The sequence below is a fragment of the Anser brachyrhynchus genome (assembly GCF_964034855.1).
Source record: "Anser brachyrhynchus genome assembly, chromosome: 12".
Classification (NCBI taxonomy): domain Eukaryota; kingdom Metazoa; phylum Chordata; class Aves; order Anseriformes; family Anatidae; genus Anser; species Anser brachyrhynchus.
The window spans coordinates 17849008-17869754 of NC_137707.1; the positions used below are offsets into that span (position 1 = coordinate 17849008).

Below are 20747 nucleotides of genomic sequence, written 5' to 3' on the forward strand. Positions count from 1 at the left end.
TGGGGGGAGGGAGGGTGGTCAGAAATCCACGTGGGCAAGTTTTCATTGATTTTGTAATTGCATTTACTGTTGAGCTCTTTCCTCTGCCTGCTTTGTGTTTGCGTGTGTAATACTGACATTTGGGTTTGCAAACCTGCCCTTGTGGCTGGAGCTGCATCGCTGCATCTTGTCTGCAGACAGCAGCCAGGCTGTTCGAAGCAGATAGGAAATTACATGTGTAATCAGTCAGCACCGAAGCAGTGAGCCAATTGGATGAGGAAGTCTGATTTAATCAAGACTTCTTCCTTCCTTTTTGTAAAACACAGAATGTGCCTGCTAGCAGCACACACAGACATATTTTTCTGCATTTTGAAAATGCAAAGCAGGCCTCTCATGACTTCGTACAGACTACCCACGCACCCCAACTAAAATCTCCTTGGCAGTTCCCAGGTGAGTTTTCTGTGCACTTTGGCTTCTGCTGATACTTGTAATTCAGTCTGAGTGACATTTACTCTGATACAGAACAGCAGTGTCTGGCCAACGTAAAATTGTTGTCATTTATTGCAGGTTTCCTTATGTTGTTCTGGACTTTTTTTATATGCAAAAATAAATAGTCACTTAGTTAAAAAAGTTTACAGTGACTTTTGGTTGGGAAAGTAAAAGTGTTATGAAGCATAGATGGTTTTCAATGCAGATACGTGAAGACTTGTATATTACACCATTCACTTCTGCATCACTCTATCTGCAAGTATGTTGTATTGCTCAGATAAATCATGTTTTAAAGTGATATTTATATATGTATACACACAGATATTTATGTATATAAAGTTTATAGATATATAAAGATATATTTCTTGAATATAAATGCAATTTTGCTTATTAGGTTATGCCAACTCACAACCAAGAAAAATGTCCTTATTTAAATTTGGCCGTTTTCAGATGCCTCATTTAATCTGATATTTTAAAATTACATTCAAAAAAATATTTGAAAGTTTACAGTCTTGGGATAAACTGTCACAAATATCAAAAGGAATAAGCAGATCGAAATAATCAGCTACTCTTACTGTTCAAAAAGGACATCTTGGAAAGTAATAGAAGAACAGTGAGAACTTTCACCTCTTAGTCCAAAGTTCAAAACTAAGGGCTTCTATGATGCTCTTCATAATGAGGATGATGATGTGTATGTTCTTGTTTATCCAAGCCAGGCAAAGGAAAGGCTGCTGTTAGAGGAAAGCACTTCCATTATTTCCAGCGTGGAAAGTAATTGCTTTTCTTTTTACAGCCTTGTAGTTTGCCAGAAATCAATAGCTCTGCTGAAGGAGTTTCCTCACCTCTGTAACTGGCATTGCGTAACTGTGTGGTAGACAAGCGGTGACAAAATGATATGTAGTAACACCTCTGTCCTAAACCCCCTCATTACTTAATAACCTCTCCTTGGGCATTATTTCTACATTTAGAGCAGGGAGACTTGCACTTTTTTAGAGTAGGTTTTCATGTTATTTGATTTTCACCCATTGGATAAACTGTAAGCAACACTTCTCATGGTAACTAACTGAACACAGCACCCTGGCAAAGTTGTTAGGATGTTCTTAAAACTTTCTAAACTGCTGGTAGAATGCAATGATGTTAGAAGTACTTTTTTTTTTTTTAATAAAACGTAAATCTTAAGGAGACATTTATGTGGCAGAATAGCCAATCCAGTCTATGGAGTAGTAGATTGTTTTAAGCATTTTATAAGCACATGGCAAAATATCAGTCCTAGCAGAACAGACTTACAAATCTACTACAAGCACAGTATATGGGCTAAAAGAAGTAAAGAAAGACTGCTTGTGGACTGCTTGTGCATAATAGTTAGAAACCTCGGTTTGCCTTCCACCTAGCCATTGTCAAACTCAGTTGTTATTCTCTCACAGTACAGTGACAAGTCTCTCTGGAGAGAACTTGAAACTGTGAAATAAAACAAAAATATTATGCTGTTTCAGATAGCACCTTATTTTGCCTTATAGGCCAACGTAGTGATTAAGAACAGATGGCAAGTTCTGGAGTCTTGAGAACGGTAATTTCCAGCAGTATAAGAGAGCCAGGCTGCTAGTTATACTAATAATCTCCAAGATTTGAGTCCACATGAACTAATACTTGTGAGGTGTGGGGCAAAAAAAAAAAAAAAAAAAAAAAAATTCAGATTTCAGGAGAAAAAATCAGCTCCCACTGAAGTTTATGGCAAAATTCTGATAGGTAACCATGGAGTTATGCACCTAATCCTATCTAACATAACTTACCGTGGTTTTCATGTTTGATTTTACTCTGCCAAAAAATATCCAAACGCTTTCAGTGGTAATATTAATAAGAATAGTTCTTCATTGGTAACTACGTAGATGTTTCAATTTATTACTTTAGTTTTCATGAAACTACCGGTGCCCTCACACATGTTCACAGAAAGCAATGAGCAAGCCAACAAAAAAGATAACCAGACTGGATCCTCTAAAGGCATGCTACCAAGAAATATCCTATTTTTTGTAATCTTTCAGTGACAGCTTTGCAATGGAAGAAGGCGCACACTGCACAGCAGAAAGGGGGCTGTTGGAAGCTGTGAGCAGGATTACTATGTTTTCTACCACTGCTTCTCCTGATGAAGAACAAAATCAACCTAAAGCTGAAATTTCTTGTCAAGTGAGCAAAGAAAACCCGGAAAAAGATGGCCTCCAAGGTTGATGCTATCCTTTCATTTTATTTCTCATGTAGTTATTGACCACTTGTATAAAAACTTCACTTTATTTACTACAATAGTCCAAATTTACATTGCCTACTCCACTGAAAGTAACCCTTGATTAAACTTGTAGTAATACTGTAGCAATAGCAAAACAGATGCACTTCTTGATACACACACGTACAGTTTTCCTTCTAAATCTCTTGTACCTGAAATTTATTCCAGAATCAATTTATACACCCGGGACCAAAACAGTGCTCATCAGATGGCCTGTCTCGGGAGTGCTCTTTCTGTACATCACAAAATCTGAATTTCTTGGCAGTATCATCAAGGACACTAAGAACTTGATTGAAACTAATCTCAAGCAGTAGTTTCTCACATGCCTAATGAAGAAACAGCATTGGACTTCTACTATCCCTAAGATTACTGTCACGTTATTAAATAAAATGTTAAATATAACTCATAATATATATAATTTCATCAAGATTTTCAGCCTACAAAGCTGTCATAAACAGCACCTCTCTCTCAAGAAATAACATTTTACAGAGATTGAGCCAATCAGTATAGGCCTTGATAATTAGAACTGTATGACCAAACGATTAACAACATGTAAAAGTGGGGCTACTGATGGAGTACTACAGTGCCTTTACATTCCTGTTTCTGCATCAAGCAGTTATCCTCCCATTCACTTGTGGTCATTCATTTCCATTGTCTGCATGTTGCAGGCTGACTTCAGCTGACTGTGTTGACAGAGACATTACTGATAGGAAATTGAGACCGCTGTGCCCACTATTCCATTTCTTTTATCCATTTTGTTAGGCTGTATGCCACTTGATGAAAACTGTTGTCGCTATATTTCAAAGACAGAGAAATCACCCTTTTGAAAAGCTTCATCAAATTCCCCTGTAAACAAACATTTCAACCAGCCAAGCTTCATTTTTACATATGCATGTACTATGGGGATTTTGTGTGTATGTGACTGTTTGTGCATGGAGGAAGGAAGGGAGGTGCACAAATAAATATCACTGTGGCATCACTTCAGCTACAAAAGAAAAGAGGATGTGACAATTCCTCCCTCAGCTAAGCTGGTTATCTGAGTTTCTTCTTTAAGGTTAGGGCATTCATGTTTCTCAGCTTTCACCTGTTACTGCACAGTCCCGATATTTGAATATGGTCAGTATTTCAATATGTGTCTAAATTTGCAGCTGCATTGTATTATCTCATCCTCTTAGCAAGGAAGAAGGCTGGAGAAGCATCTGATTCAAAAGACTGAGTCGGAGGCTTTTAGGCCTACTGGGCCTCAGCTAGGATGCTGAGGCCTACCTCCTGCTTGGACTGCACCTGAGGCTACAACCTAGACATACAATACTTCTTGTCAATATTTTTCCATAAGTTAAATTTATATTCTGCAGCCAACGTAGCGTCTTTCAAATTTCAGAGCGCAACAGCTTTCCTTAGAGAATCTGGAGCAGTCTTTATTAGCAGTGGGATCATTCTGTAGGTTTTGCTGTTATGGCAACAGAAATTCTAAGCTTTGCTTTCACAATAAATGTGTATAAGTTTTCTTTTCAAATGCAAAGGTTATAATCTGAAATATTAAATATATTGGTTTTAGATTCTAGTGCATCCCTGAGTCCCAACTCTTCAATGACCACTAAGGAGCTTCAGGAATACTGGAGGAATGAAAAAAGCCAGTGCATACAGGTCAAACTCCTTTTTGAAATCCCATCAACCAGAATTGTAGAGCACCACTTATCTAAATATGTGGTAAGTGAAAAAATTAATATGTAAGAAGATCATTAATTTTTATTCACTCTACATGGGTCTGCACAGCACACAGCATGAAGGCCGCTCCGATGGCCAAGTTCTGCAAGCTGTGATCATACTGAGTAGAGCCTGTTCTCACTGTTCATAAGGGCATAGCTGGTGGTATCTGCCCCTAAAAAAAAACCTCTGATAATCAGTTCATAAAACCTGCAGCAGTGGGAAAGCAGTATCAAGTCAATTAGTAGCTTGAGTATCCTTTACACCCAGAGGCTTGTCAACATTAAAGAAATTCACACAAGTACAAAAATATCAATGCAGTTACGCTTGCACTGAGCTAGACTGCTGTAACAGCTGCATTGTATTTATATAACCTCCACATCAGAGATTTATGTTAGCACAAGTGCAAAATTCTTTGATGTAGACAAAGTGTAAGACATCCTCCAGCTAGATCTCTTCCAGGATTGTTCCCCTTCCCTACCTAGGGCTCTATTAGATGGAATATTTCTGTCGCAGTTTTAAGGTGAAGCATGAGTATGAGGGACAGGAACAAGAGAACAGGTTGGATTTTCATACCTTTTCTCACAGCACTGAGACTTAGTTTTTATTATTATTATTATCATTATTTCTGATTTTGCTCTCAGACTTCTGGAGGACTGATCTAGAGCAAGTCTTCTTCAGTACTCGTCAGTGAAATTCAGATAGGGTTGTTTTCCTCATTTGCAACAATCTCTGAGATCTGCAGATGAAAAGTGCTAACAATCATACTGGTGACACTGATACTGGGTGATGCAGCTCGGTAGAATTTAAAGCAGGTTCTAGAGATTGTCCGAATATTTTGTTGCACGCTATACACACCTACTTCGATGCTACTGTCTTACACATCCTCAAGAGTATATAGGTTATTGAACAATTAAAGAATATTTTAGTACAGCTGTATGAGGACAAGGTTATCAGTTGGTGTAGCTGCAAGTAGTTAAACCTAGCTGTTAAGTCACAAGCCTAGGCAAAATGATTTACATTACAACAAAATTGAGCCAATTTGAATGACAGTTTAATTAAATGGTATTTCTTCCCTTTCTCATGCACACTCCACACACACAAAAAAAGTACATGTAAATTATTCACTTAGCTGCCCTTGATAAAATGATAACTTATGATTGCTTTGGATATGCATCAAGAGTATATACACTTTTCAGCAGGGAACAGGGCAAAATATAGCAAAATGTCACAGTGCTTACAAATGAAAAGAGATCAGAGGAGTCAGCTCAAATTTAGAAACCTTTCAAGAAGTGCCTGTAAAGATCATTTATGAAGATTAATACAGAGAATTTCCCTTTAAGGAAAATCAAGGAAGAGGATCAGAATGACACTAGTGCTAGTACTAGTTTGCACCCTTCTATTCCAGCACAGAAAACAATTGGTGTGTGTAAAACTGCTCCAGCTCTTGTATAATTCAGTGGGAACAGGGGGAAGTTGAATGTGAACATCCAAAAGCCAGCAAGGTCAACAGTCCATGCCCTTAGCTGGTGCACAATGACACAGCGAAGCTGGCCTCAGTGGAGCTCCACTGGTTTACGCATATTAGGTATTTGGCCCTTCTTCAACATTATTGTGCTTGGATCAGGCCCAAAGGAGACTGTATCTGTACAACACAACTCTCAATTTTATTTTGCAGCTATTTTGCTAATATCACATTTATTATAGTCATTTTCTTTTTGAGGCCAGAAAAGAGCTGAGGAAGATGGACTCTTGAGTACTGTTAATGTGGGACAGCGTTGCTGTTAGTGAAGGATTTTGGCTAACAAACAGATTTTTGTAGAAATTTCACTTTTTTGCATTATTTATATGCCAAGTAAGTTTGACCAACAGGACAATCATTTAGAGGGGAAAAGAGACTTTGGATTTGCTCCATCTTATTTTTGCATACACCAAATATTACTGCCAAACATTCCCTTTTCTTTCACAGCATTAATAATGCCCCCAAATCCTAGAAATGTCTGATACGAACAATTTCTGTGTATTACCACCAATGTAAAATACAATGTAAAGTTCAATATTAAGTCTGGGATATCCATTCAGTCCACTGACGAAGATTGATTGCAGCAGCCATGGCTATCACAAGCAAGTATAGCTACAGAAATGCTCTGTAAGGCTCTGTAAGTGGTTTTATGTGCTTCAGTCTGCTAGTTCGCCATTCTCAGCACTTTGCAGGATGGGATCCATTAGTACTTTGTTTATCTACAACTCATGTACATGCAAAAGGCAAAGTATAGTGCCAAGGTCCAAAACAGCTGGAAGTGGGAATTATTACTTTGATGGCTACAGATCTCAAAGATCAGCCCTACACCGAGCATACTCTATAATCCTAGCCAGTGACTAATTTAGAAGCTGCACAACAATCCCGAGGAGTATACAGGATTATATGCATGAAATTGGTGCAGGAAGGTTTCAGCTGGCGGAGTACACAATCTTTTCAAAGCAGTAACAGACCCAAAATGTGGCTGCACTGGGGCTAGGATAGTCCTTTTCATTTTTGTTTTTCTGTTTTGTTGTGTTTAGATGTATAAAATCATAATTTTGCAGACAGGAAGCTTTGACAGCAACAAGTCTGTAATTGAACGGCGTTATTCGGATTTTGAGAAACTGCACAGAAATCTTCTGGAGGACTTTAGTGAAGAATTGGAAGACGTGAGCTTTCCCAAAAAAGCCCTAACAGGGAACTTCACAGAAGAAATAATCAATGAGAGAAAATTAGCTTTTAAGGACTACCTGAGGCGTCTATATTCTATGAAATATATCCGAAGATCAAAAAAATTTATTGACTTTTTAACAAAGCCAGAGCTTCAGGAAGCATACAGCTGCCTGCGAGGTGGCCACTACACCAAAGCTTTGGAAATCCTTTTAGAAGTCATTGGTCTGCAGGAGAGGCTGACGAGAGGCAACCCTGTCTCAATTGTCCCTACTCTCTGTGCTATCGTGGTGTGCCACAAGGACCTGGACAACCCAGCAAGTGCCTTTGAATATGGAGAAAAAGCTCTATCACGCCTTCGGGTGCATAACAGTCACAGGTATTATATTCCCCTGTTAGAAGCAATGATAACTTTGGCATATGAACTTGGCAAGGATTTTCTGTCTTTGCAAGAGAAACTGGAAGAATGGAAGGCAAAAAAAGATCCCGTACGGGTTTTTTCCCTGAAAGAACTTGCAGTTCGGGAGTATGTACAATGAATACAAGAAATAATTTAATTGTATAGCAAAGTTGCCTGCTCCTTTTCCTGAACACAGTAACTTGAAAGAGTAATAACTAGAAATTACCTGTTAGGGTAACATAACTTTAAACTAGTAGAACAAATATATGTCAACATTAGCATATGTTTGAAAATGTTGTATTTACTCTACAGATTTGAGAAGCGCCTAAGCTTAAGACTTCTGGAAAGAAATTTGTAACTAAAAGTCGTTTATAATTTGCTTATTTTGACAGTATTTTGAACATAGCCCACTTTGTATGTATGGATAGCTAGAATAGGAAAATACAATGAATAAAGCACTTAAGAATCTGCAGAATCAGAGGCATTGCTTGCTCTTGGGGAAATTACTTCCTTTCAAGAAGGAAAATATCTAAAGGACACATTTGCAGACACCAAATGTTGTTTTTTACTCTTCCAGCTGAAGCCCAGTCAAACAACATTTTGCCATTTCTGAGAATGCTGAGGTTGGTCCTGTTCATACTGAAGTCACCTTCTTTGGGGGGAGGATCTGGGGGAAGGTTTGCAATCAACTTTGGTAGGAGTAAAAAATACAAGTGATGGTCATGCTATCAGAGGTGAGAGAACGCGCTTCATTTCCCTTTTGTAGCTGACACAGTTTTATGACTTGCATTGAAGGCATATTCTTGTTTGAGGCAATTTTTAAGAATAGCTCTGACCTGAGTAAAAAATTCATACCACATGCCACGTACAGATAGCAGAAAGGAACCACTGAAGGGTGCCGCTGAGGAGAACATCTGGCTAATATAATGGTAGCATTTAATTCTGATTATCAAGCTGTGAGACACGTGATTAATGAGCAGTCTATCCTAAGCACATGCTTCTCTGTTGTCTTTCAGAGGTTTATGTAAATTGGACTTTGCCTTAGTTTTACAGCCTGGTACACCATACAACTATCATTTTGGTGGCTCTACAATGTCGTATCTAATTCTTTGATGGACCCAATCCACATATATGAATACCACACTTAGCTTGGCCCTAACACTCTTGTGAAAGCTCCCTAACAAATGGAAAAGCCTGTGTTTACCTGCTTCTGTCATTCTCGACACTTTTCCCACACACTGGTAATATTCTGGTAAATTAATTGTTAGAAATATTGTAATTAACAGGTCATGCTAGCATGGGTCATTATTTTCTGCAGAATGTAGTCCGCTGAGTATTTCTAGGCCTGCGCTCCAGCTACAAATACTACATGCACCACAGCTGCATTGTTTATGAATTAGGAATAGCTGTATTAAGTTGCCTCCCAGACATATAAAAGAATCAGCCATTTGAAAACGCATTCAACCTGGAAAACATTACTGTGCATTGTTACAAGGTGAACGGCTTGGAAAAAATACAGAATAATAGATGGGTCTAGGGTGGAAAGTTAATATTTTAAGTAGGTATTACCAGCTAGGCATTAAACTCAAAATATGTGGATTATAATATTTGACATATAATTTTATTTTTTTATAGTTATATTAAAAGTAAGAGAATTAAGAGTGTTTAAGAGACTTAAGGACTAATCTTCCCACAACATACCATATTGGAGGACAGTCAAAATGGACCAACGGTAACACTTTCTTCTAGGATCACATCTCAATCAGTGACAAAACAGTGACAAAAGAAGCATGCCTGCAGCCTGCACCATGCTCAGGCAGCTTGGAGTTAAGGCAGAAAGGAAGCATGGCCATGATGCTGCTCCACCTCCACAGTAGTTTGTGGTGAAAGACCAGAACAATAGGGAAACAATTTCCCCCCTTTTGTTCCCTCCCCTCATTGTGTGCAGCATCCCAGGCACAGCTGCCTTGGATTCTCCTCAGGTTCCTGTGAGGCTGCGTGTGAATAGCTAATTGTGTCCGCAGACCCTTGTCCTACAGTTGACTACAAGATTAGTGGGTCCATAAGTACATGCTGTCTGGCAAAGACAAGTACCAGGAAAGCAGCACAGAGAGATCTTCCTTAACCTTTACTTGTGGTGATGCTGTAACTTTCCGTCTCTGAAGGATTAAGTGATCCAAAGCTGACCAATTTTTGTTGGCATGGCAGTGCACATTAAGAATATGAGGTGGTGCAATTTGGCAAAGAGAAAATTTTACATCATCTAAAAGGCACTAAAATAAACTTTGCCAAAAAAATACTATTTTGTCGGTATAAGCCAAATTCCTTTCTGAGAATGCTTTTCCATATAATATATTAGCAAAGTTATATCAGCAAAATGCTCCTAGAACACGTCACTTTGTCCCTATCCATCTGAAGACAGATGTTGTTCTCCTCTTTGTATTGTAGGGATAATGAACAAAAAAATGCAGGAATGGTGCAAAGAAAGAGCAATCTGCCTGTTGTATAATTTCCCCATACTGAACTTTTTTATTGCAGAGCCTTTTCAGTGCATCTGGGGCAACCCCTTAGCCGCAGTCAGCTTTTTATCATTCCTCAGAGTCCACCTTCAGAGCAACGCAAGAAGAACACGCCTTGCTTAAGGGCCTGATTGCAATTTCACCTGCACTGAGACTTCCAGGAAAGCAGCTCCGTGTATGAATCCACAGAGCCTACAGCATGTTAGCAAAGGGTCAAGCGTAGCATCTGTAACATCAGTTTGTGATTTCATACAACAAAACAAAAATCTTCCCCAGCAATTCAACCTCCCCCAAACCATGTACATGTCCCCTTCCTACCAATACAGAGCCTACGACCTTCTGGTTTATCACTTCAGAGATGATATTGAAAATCCTCAAAAAGGAAAGCTAATATGGTGATGGCAGCGAACAGGGACCCAAGGGGCCTGGATTCCCCAGGCTTCATTTGAACTTTGCTCAAGTAACTTAACCTCTATTTCCTCATTCAGTACTTCCCTGCTAATGTTTCCTCAACCAGGTTTTCAGTAGTCACTGAACAAAGAAGCTGTGAAACTTGACCAAATAAGTTAAGACTAATGTTTAACTTAGGAACATGCATTAAGATGGAGGCAATTTTGATTTATACAAGCCATTTCATTTCTTGAAGATATTCTTGGAACGGAAGAGAACTCAAGAGGCAGTAAATTGTCAAACCTAGATAATTATTGTTGATTGCATAGTTTCTTACTAATGCTATCTTATTTTAGAATCAGACATTACTTTCCTTATACATTAGAGAAGGTACAAAAGCCTCTATTTACCACAGTGAGGAGATGCTGCCTCATCAGGTCCTCAGGGAATCGTCCGGTTTTGATTTCAGAGCTGTGTACACTCAAACTAGTCAGGCCTGCCAAAAGAACTCAGCTTTCATTTACTCACATTTCAAAAAGTCAAATTCTCCATTTTTTTTTCACTTAAGTAATGGTAATGGCACCTCTGTTCTCATAGTGACCCTTCTATCTTCTACTTGGAATGACAGCCTGAAAGGACCATGTTCCCTCTGCAGATACACGTGACAGTCTTCCACAATTAAAAACATGTAGCCAGGTAAGCAGGTGCCCTCTTCTATAAAGCTATGTTTCAGCTCTATTTTATCAGTATATTCCAATATATCATCATTACCATTTTACAGCTTGGGAAATGCTGATACAAATGAGAAAAGTGAATTTCTCAGTCTCATACAGTGGTCTGGATTGTTTGGAGAGATAGTTAAGCATCACTGGCTTTACAGCTTTGCAAAACAGAGACACGTCACAGTTCTATGTTATTAAGTTCATCTTACATGGTCAACCACAACAAAGCTTTATTTTTGCCTGATATCAGATACATCAGACAATTACGCACGATGTCTGTGTAAGGAAAAATACTTGAATAAATCTGTCACATACATTTGAAGAAGTAATAAATGAATACAGAAAATATTTGATCTGCTATTTCATGAAAATACCAAGAGAGAAAGCCCTGTGTAAGAGGCTTTTAGAATATATTAAAAATCTCTAGGCTTCAATATCATTTTTCATGAGAAGGAACAGAAAAATATTTTCAAATACATTTTCCAGTTTTAAGCAATTCTTAGAACTGCATTATTTCTTTCCCCTGCTCCTGTACTCTAAGCTAGAAGAACCAGACAAGCACTACAGAGTACCATAGATACTAACAATCCAATATTATCCACTTTCCTCAACATTCAGTATACACAAACAGCACACAATACATCCGAGCTTTCCCATACGATCTTACTCTTCTTGTTGACACTTAGCTCTGAAGCATACAGAAGATAACAATCCAAGTATAAATTTACATTTTTATTTTTTTTTCCAAAAGAAAAGGTCAAGAAAAAAGAAAATGTTGTCCAACCAACATCTGCCTAGCATGTTTAACAAACCACAGGCTGCATACACACAAGCTAGAAGAAAATTTAAATAAAATCTGGGCAGATCATCTCCAAGAGTCTATAGAGAGTTGTACTACAATCTATTGAGCTTTGCCCCATTTCCATATCAATTATTATATCATTTGGGACATTAAGTAGATAATGCTGTTTACACAACTTTCTAAAATAACTAAAGAAGCCCATGAGGATGCCTAGTTACTTATGAAACATATGCAGACAAGATGCTCTCTGTGCAATGCAGCATCTTGTTTACAGGGAATCCTGTGATCTTTATCACATACTTGTTATTAACTGCTGTTATCTGCTGCATCACTGGAGGATAATATTTGCTTTCCTGAATCTTAATAAGGCTAAATATATTATTGAATTCAACAGATATATACAAGCAGCATGGGAGTCCAGTTCAGGACACAATCTAGAAAGGTTTTGTGCTCAGACAGCAGCTGAGCAAGTCAAATCAAGAACGTTTATTTTCTGATCAGATCAAAGGCAGGAGCAAGATGTGTTGAAAACCTAAACACAGTTGTAATGGTGTAAAATACTGAATGTCATCTCCCATCTGGATGAGGTGAGAATCCCAAAGAACCAACCTGTTTGCATTAAGATCACGTTACAACACATGTTCATCACACTTCGTGAGCATATATTTGCTGTATATACAGATACACAAGGCACTAATTTCATGTCAGAGCAGTGAGAGTTGAGAGTAACTACACTAAAATTAAGTTATAATGTAATTGAGAGCAGAATAAGTTCTAATGTCTGTATAAACGTGCACAATCCGTGTACATGGTGGATAGACAGATGAATCAATGAGTGAATGGAGCAAATAGATTTGGGTGTTTTGATGCTTAATACTTTCCAAATGTTTCAAGAAACTTATATAAAAGCTACTTTCACAAGGACTGTGTGGTTATATATACATATGTAGCTTTAAATATACTACCTTCTTTTATTAGTAATGCGTCTGTAAATCTGTGACTATTCAGGCAAGGAAAAAAATAATGAAAAATAGACTGATGGACGAAACGTCATCTCTCTACCAACTAATCTCTCTGAACTAGTGTCATCTAAATATTATTTTTTCATTCTGGACACTGTTAGAGTAGACTCAAACCATGACACCTGAAAGGAAATCCTAAATAATTTTACTGAAAATGCAAAATTTAAATCCTAACGTTTTTCTTCATTTTCAGAATCTCTGAAAGATTTGCCTCCTCCCTGACAACTGGCTGCAGTGTCACTAGATGGAGCTGCAGCATTTGCAGGAGCTCAGGACCTCCTCAAGCTTAAGAGAATAGAAAATAAACTTTTAGTTTTAAGCAAAAAGGATTGAACTATTTGAAATTTTAAAAAAAATATTCTGAAGTCTAACATTTAAATTTCAATACGATTAAACTAAATATATATATATATGTGTGTGTGTGTGTGAGAATTCCATTGTGAGTTCAGACTGTAGCACCTAGCTTTCTAGCTGTCCTTCAAGACAATTTAACATACCCCTTTATCAGCCAGCTCTATGAGCTGGCTAGAAAGCTGAAAGAGAAAATGTTCTTGCAGGCTTTTAGACCTGGTGAGTTCAAAGGCAGAGCCACTGCAGCGCCTCAGTTCCTACAGTACCTTTTCCTTCTGATCAAAAGGAACTAAGTAAAACTTGCAACTCTTAAAAGAACTATCAAATAATGGGGGGAGGGAAGTAAAAATAAATGAACCCATAATGCCCTCTGAACAGTACCGGGGAAAGTTTGACTCCATTTTAGATAGCTGCACTCCCACTGGGAAAATGAGAGCTGATCACATTTTCATCTGACTACTATCAAATATTTTAAAGCACCATTAATTTATTACCATAAAGGCATAAATATTTCCCGAACACTATGAATACAGACATTATTTCATTTTGAGCTTTGCCCCCTTGATGATAACGCAGAAGGTGAAGGAAGACACGATGACTAAACTTGGATTGCAGTCACCTGTCATCTCTTCATCTATGCTTTAAGTAACAAAAATATTGGGGAAGTAGCTCCTGAAAAACACAGTAAGCCTAGCTAACATAGGCCCACAGTTCCCTGAGTTGTGTTCATAATTTTTTCAAGTTGCTGGGATAGCCTGGATTTGGAACCTAGCTTCTCCCCCCACTGCATGCAAGCTGCAGACCAGAGTTTGAAAGCAGTCTCCCCCTGCATCAAGACTTTTTTCCTCCAAAAGGCTTCTGTGGAGGCGGCCAGCTTTCAAAAGTGCTTAGGAAACAGCATGAGGGAACTGGGCAGTCCAGCAGCAGTGAAAAGCAAGGAAGACTATGCCAAAATCTTTGAAAGAATACTCTCAGGAGGTGAAAACTTTGAAGGGGGTCTCCCCAATTCCCATTCAGTTTCTTCCAGAAATTGTGGAAGGAAAAGAAGAAAGAGAGAAAGAAAGAAAGAGGCAAGAAGAAAGAGAAAAAAGATGCAATCTCCAAAGATGAGACGTGGATTTGGTTGTTTCTGTCCCTTCACCTCATCTCCAGAACGGCAGCTTAATGTGTGCTGAGTTAGCAGCAGGGGACTTCCATGGGGTCAGTAATAATATACAGTGCTTTTATAGTGCTTGCCATGTTCAGAACATTTTATAAATACCAGGCCAGATTAATCCAAGCTTTAAATCTGCATAAACCTTGGCAGAGGGGTCTGGTGCCCGTGAGATTATGAAGTCTGCCATGCAACTAAATTGTGATGATCAAAAGAGGAGGCTCAAAGAAGGCACAGCAAGAAAGAAAAGTGTGTTATTGGGGAATCATGAAGAGAAAAAAGAAATCTGGGAAGAAGCAAACAAATGGGTGGGCAAGGACAGCAGAGCTCAGTTGCCTAACAGATGGCTGCATTCTTAGGGCTGATGTTGGCAAACTCTGGGAACGGAAGGGCATAAGTTTCTTTTTATCTCCTCTGGAGAACAAAGGATCACGACGATTTTTTAAGGTAAAACGTTATTTCAGAGAGAGTGACAGGAAAACGAAGGGGGTTTGGTTTATGCACTTACGTTTCTTTTTTATCTTGAGGAGATAGCAGTGAGGCTACTTGGTTACAAGTAAACAAACAACGGTGTAAATTATACAGACTTTACAAGCAGTAGCAAACCCTACTGAATTGTTCCTTGATTAATATGTTCATCTGACTGGTCCACATAGCAACTGTAAGAAGCTTCATTTTTACTGTATCTTCAGAATGTATTTTAAATATTATATTTTAAATATATTTAAAATTATGATTTGCCTGCTGTGAGGTAGCTTAATGATAACTGACCTAATTTGCCATATAAATCTCTTGTATAGGGAAGTAATTCATTTCCCTTTGGGAAGACGATGCGCTCTCAAACAGCCTTCATCTGCTGCTGCCTCCCCAGACCCTTCAATGCCTAAGTTAAGAGGCAGATAATGAAGCCAGTGCAAGTGAGACCCTTTTATCTGATCTCAGCATGTTCTCCCTGTTTCTCCCACCCTGTAAGCATGCCATTGACACTAACAATAAAGAAGATGAGGGAGCAGTAAACACAGTAAAAACCCAAACAAGTAGAATGCCGAGACAAAGAACAATTATACAGCTAACCACTGCCAGAGGAAGCACATGGAAGAGCTCAGCAGATTGCTTGTACGTCAGTCCAGAGGTTCAATCTTTCTGCTAGATGTATTTATAGCTGCTATTCTGCATCGCATTCACATCACCACCACACGGCTTAATAGACCTTCTCTCTGCCTCACACACTGCAATTATATTTGGAACAAAACCGTGTCTGGATTTACTAGCTATGGAAGAGCCTCCAAATTGGAAACAAAGCACTTGAGAAACCATCTCTCACCTCTGTGTTGCTACATCTGAAAATCAATTCAGAACACTGTAAGGGATCGGCTGCAGCAGCACAGGCTCCAGAGATGCCCTTAACTTCCTAATATTGTTGGTCTTTCCTTAGACACAGATGGGATTTATTCACGGAACGCTGCAGCCTGAATGTACACCCTTCTCCACATTTTGTCTTCATAGTCTGGTATAATTCTTAATTTCAGAAAAGCACATGTAGCCTTAGAGAGCTAAAAATCTCAGCCTAAGATCAAGTTTTCAGACGTGCAATGCTTGCTGTCCTTGCAGTACAGCTGAACAGCACCCTACAGTAAATTTTCAGCTACACGCTGAGGATGTTAAGTGTTAGAAGACACATCTCTGCAGAACCACAGAAAACACGTTTTACTTGCATAATCTATTAGCAACAGTTACAGGCATTTATGTTTCCTTGCACAGTTGTACTTACAAATCTGACTTTTCTCTCCAGATTTTGTTGTTGTTGTTACAAACGCCAGACTTCAAGCGCTGTCTTTCCTAACCATGTGGTTATAAAATTTCTCTTCCTTTTGTCCACTGCTATTTAAGCCCTTCCTACCTGATATAGATGACCTTCAGCCATCTGCCCTGGCTGCTGTGATTCAAGGTTGCCACATATCTGATGGGCTTTGTCTCACTGCTCTGGAAATAGCAGGGGCAAGCCCTGGGGTTGGGACTTCCACCAGCCTGATTATCCACTTTGGTACCAGCAGATCTTACACACATGCACAACCATCAGTAGGAGCACTGAACTACCTTCAGTTCCCTCCTGACTAGTTCAGACCTCTAAGGTCCGGTTAAGGCAACATCCTCTCCTAATTTCCTTAGCAAGCTTAATGCATTGTCAGGCCCTACAGTTCACTTCCATAGAAGAGAAATGGTGGTGATCAAACTGCTACCTAAGCCTTTTTTTTTTTTTTAATTTAGAAGAAAAGGATTAAAAGAAAGTCTTATAACAATGAAAAAGGCTATATGCTAGTCTGTTGTTAGGGTGTTGGTTTTTTTTCCATTAAGATCGCTAGATCTGAGGAAGGACCTAATTTTTTTAGCCTCCTTCCTCAACACATCACCCTGAATCAGCCTGTCCCTCCTGACAACTTCTGGCAACAGTCTTTTTTCTTTTTTAATCCTGAGAAACCAGCCAGCGTTTGCTTCATCTCCAAGCCCCTTGCTCTTGCAAAAAAAAAAAAAAAAAATCCACAATTCAGGTCCCTCAAATCTACTTATTTATTCTTCCTCCTGTCTTCCTAGTGCATGACTGTGACTGAGGCCAGATATCATGAGGAATTGTGTGTCTTTCTTGTTTACTTACCAGAAGCAGCAAACATTAGAACAACGTGTAGACACAGGGGGTTCTGATAACCCAGCCATGTATTACTTCACCTGCCACCTCCAGGTCATTTGCAGCAGCCACACAATTCGTTCTGGTCAGTGTTGTTACAACAGTATGTTGCACTACCTGGAGCATCACACTCCAAGCCTGCTATAAAGGAAAATACTGAATTAGATCCTTCTCTGTTACTCTGGTGTCCCTCTGCCTGCTTTAACTTTGAACTGAATGCATATATTTCTACCTTCTATTTACCATTTATTAAAATGAATCTTTTAGGAATTTGTATGTAGTTCAGAGCTAATTTTAGCTTGATCAGAAAGTGCTCTGGGGATGCTTGCATGGAAGGTGCTATAGAAGTGTACTACATTGCATCGTACCCAAATCAAATTCAACACAGTTAAAAATCAACAATCGTAGCAAAGAACGCTGCAGGGACAGGATAGCACAGAGTCTGTGCTGGAAGAAAATGGCTAAATAATTGTGGTCTCTGTGTTTTTACAGTGTAAGACAAGGGCCTTCATGTGCAACTCAAATCTGATACTTTGAGATAGGAGCTGATCACAAAGGGATTTATAAGCAGTGGATAACTGAGCTCCAGCCATACAGATAAGCACTAGTAGACCTAGACTACAGAACGCTCAATAGCTGTGGGTAGGAGAGTATTCTCTTTTCTCCCTGCCCTGTTGGTAATAATGCAAGGGACATGATGAGGGCAACACGCTAGGTGAATCAATACTCAGAACCACTGAGAAAAATCTTATTTTCCATAGAATGAAGAAGTAATGGCATTCTGAGGTCAGAGTTAGGCAGTCAGGTGCACATGGATAATTGCAAGCATTGCAGTTCCTATATGCAGTCTTCACAAACACATCGATTCACTACAGAATGCCTCCAAAAGAAAAGGAATTCTTAAGATTTTTCAACATTCTCCCATGGGAGCAGGGTGGTTTTTTCTTTCTTTTTTTTTTTCCTTCAATCTATTGTTCCACTGTTACCTCCTTATTTTTATTTTCAACAATTTTCATTGAATCACAGAATTCCTTTCTGACATAGCTCACCTTTTAGAGATACTTTCTAATTGATCTAACCCATCTATTCTACCTAAGAACTCCTTTGCCTGTTTTCTTTTAAAAAGAAAAAAACAAATCAAAAAACCTAGGATGCATGTAAAATGTAGCATCATTAACAATTCTTTAATATATACAAGCAAATCTGGCAACTTTAAACCACGTTACCTCTTTGAAACATGCCACAGACTGTCTTTTCCACTTTCTACTTAGTGAATCTTCATAGGGTTTTTAATACTCTTTCTACTTTTGCCATGATCAAAGGAATTGCTCTCCGTTTGCTTGTTCCTCTGATAAGTGATAAAAGATGTCAGTGAGACTAATGAGAACTGCCTCCAGCTTCCTTCATAAAGCCCTGTAGAAAAGAAATCACAATGCATCGTCAGACCTGCTAGTCTTTTAGGAAATAAAGTGTGGAAAAATACTAGGCACAAAGACAACAGGGGGATGGGAGTGGGGGAGGAGGGGAAAAAAAACCTTTTACAGAAGAAAAAAAACAGGATGATGATGAGTAAGTAGAAATATTACTCCCACAAATAACCTGTATTGGGGTAAATCCTGAAACAACTGTATCCTTAAACCGCATGTGAAAACGTGGAGCTTCAGTGCTTTGTGAAATACTATTTGCTTGCTCCCACCCGTCCCCCATGTCACATATGCTGAAAAGATAATGGGTGTTAAAATCAGAATCCAAACCCAGATTAGGCCTTTACCCTTCAGTGCTGAATGACAGTTTACATTACTTTTTTCAGGATCTGCCAGAACAAAACTCTTCAGCTTCAAAGTGAATTTTGCTTGCTAGAGCAAAGACCCTCAATTCTAGTGAGACCTGAGGACGGTTAGCACATCCTCAGGCCCTAAAACCACGGATATGTTTCCATTTCCTCACACTGAAAGCAACTGGAATAAACCCAATGTATCAAGTGCAGCACGTGTGTGTCAAAAAACAGTCCCTAACAAGCGGCAGGATTTTAATTCACGCCATGAAGAGCTGTTCAACCTGGGTGAATTTCTCTGCCAGTTGCTGTTTCTAGTTTGCTTCTGCAGATTTGCAGACCAGTATCTCATCAGTGGGGGCTGCTCATATGTGTTTCCTCCAACCCAGATAATGGTCAAGTGCAAATAGTTCAGTATCTTGCTGAGGTAGAACAGGCAGTCTCAGTTTGTTAAGTTAAGCAGCAAAACCAAACAACTGTGCAAATCAAAAAGTATGCTCATTCCTTGCATAGCCTCCTCCCAACAGTATCACGCACACATCCTTTGCCACCTCCTCCATGACAGGCCTCTAAAGAACATGCTCTTCTTTTTCAGGCTGATGTGGACATACCAAAAGGCAGTAGAACTGTGATTTTTCACATGGATAACCCGTGCTATCACATATGCTTAGTCAATTGCATATTAAACCCTGTTGAGCTAGACCTGTGGGTTGAGTTTTATTTGGGTTCTCTGAAGGCTCAGAACAGCACAGCCTGATAAAGAATTACAACCTTTAAGTCAGCAAGCAGAAAACTCTGACTTATTTTTGCTTTGTTTTACATCGATACTTCAGTTATTTTCCTAAAGAGAAGATGACTGTCTCAGGCTGGTACCTATTAAAATATGTTAATTTGTGAGCAACTATGGCCATCTTCTGTCTGCATATGTAGTTTTCCAAGGATAAGCATTTATTAAAGCAATCACAGAATGTAAAAAAACTGCAGAAATGTGTATCAGTAGTTAGAATAAATACAAATTACTGTAGGTGTTCTCAAGGGGAAAATGTAAAGTTACCCAAATATATTTGGCATTTAAAACTAATTATTTTAATCAGTAAAGAAATGCTTATTAAAGCATCTTGCAATGGTTGTTTCTGGCTATCATGTCATTCGAGGTTTTAAAACTGCTAGGTCTTATCTTACACCTCATTTTTAACCAGAGGTGATAGAGGAAAAGCAGGCAACCTGCTTTTTTTAGTGCTCTGAGTGCCAGATATGACAAAATGGATATATTTTATTCCAAAGAAAAATTTTTATATTTGTCTTTTAGGAAAATAACTGAAGGGTACACAGTAAAGACAAACAGCTCCAGATTTTCTCTGTTGACTTTAGTCACTGAATGAAATTAATAAATGGAAACTATAGAACTATTTTCTCTGCACCATTAACGAAGAGTGATTCACTGGTCCAATGTGAAAACTGACAGCAAACCACATTTTTTGATTTTTTTTCCTTTAAACATTGAATGATTAAATACATCAGAATAAATTGGACTTAATATAGGTTTAAAACTTAATTTTAAATGGTTTTACTCAAGAAAGATTTTTTTTAAGCCTAAATTAAAAATCCAATTTATTTTTAAGTCATTGATTTTTATCCATCCTGCTGTTCCTCTTCATTAAGGGAAGAATGACTCTGATGCCTCAACAGAACAGAAACTCTGATCTTTCTCCTGGGGCTCCGTTTCCTCCTTTATACTAATATTAAATATGAAGGACCTACAGAATCTTAAATAAGAAAAAGAGATGTG

The 20747-nt window shown here is 38.6% G+C and overlaps 1 protein-coding gene and 1 long non-coding RNA gene across 5 annotated transcripts in view; one reads left to right on the top strand and one right to left on the bottom strand.

Moving 5' to 3' along the window:
- On the top strand, nucleotides 1-8012 carry SNX20 (sorting nexin 20). The gene is made up of 4 exons (XM_080552901.1): nucleotides 1-429; nucleotides 2508-2686; nucleotides 4302-4453; nucleotides 7013-8012. The coding sequence occupies exons 2-4, from the start codon at nucleotides 2521-2523 to the stop codon at nucleotides 7679-7681; spliced, it is 987 nt and encodes a 328-aa protein (XP_080409027.1). The 5' UTR covers nucleotides 1-429; nucleotides 2508-2520; the 3' UTR covers nucleotides 7682-8012.
- The window catches only part of LOC308176763, a 59032-nt gene continuing 39134 nt past the window's right edge, over nucleotides 850-20747 (bottom strand). The window contains exons 7-10 of one of the 4 annotated variants that reach the window (XR_013938586.1): nucleotides 18411-18597; nucleotides 17155-17325; nucleotides 10862-10947; nucleotides 4460-5189 (exon numbers count right to left, since the gene is read on the bottom strand). This is a non-coding gene — a long non-coding RNA (uncharacterized lncRNA). Of the gene's footprint in view, nucleotides 1333-4459; nucleotides 5190-8140; nucleotides 10288-10861; nucleotides 10948-17154; nucleotides 17326-18410; nucleotides 18598-20747 lie in introns of those variants that run through there. The other 3 variants (XR_013938587.1, XR_013938588.1, XR_013938585.1) reach the window with 3 other exon arrangements.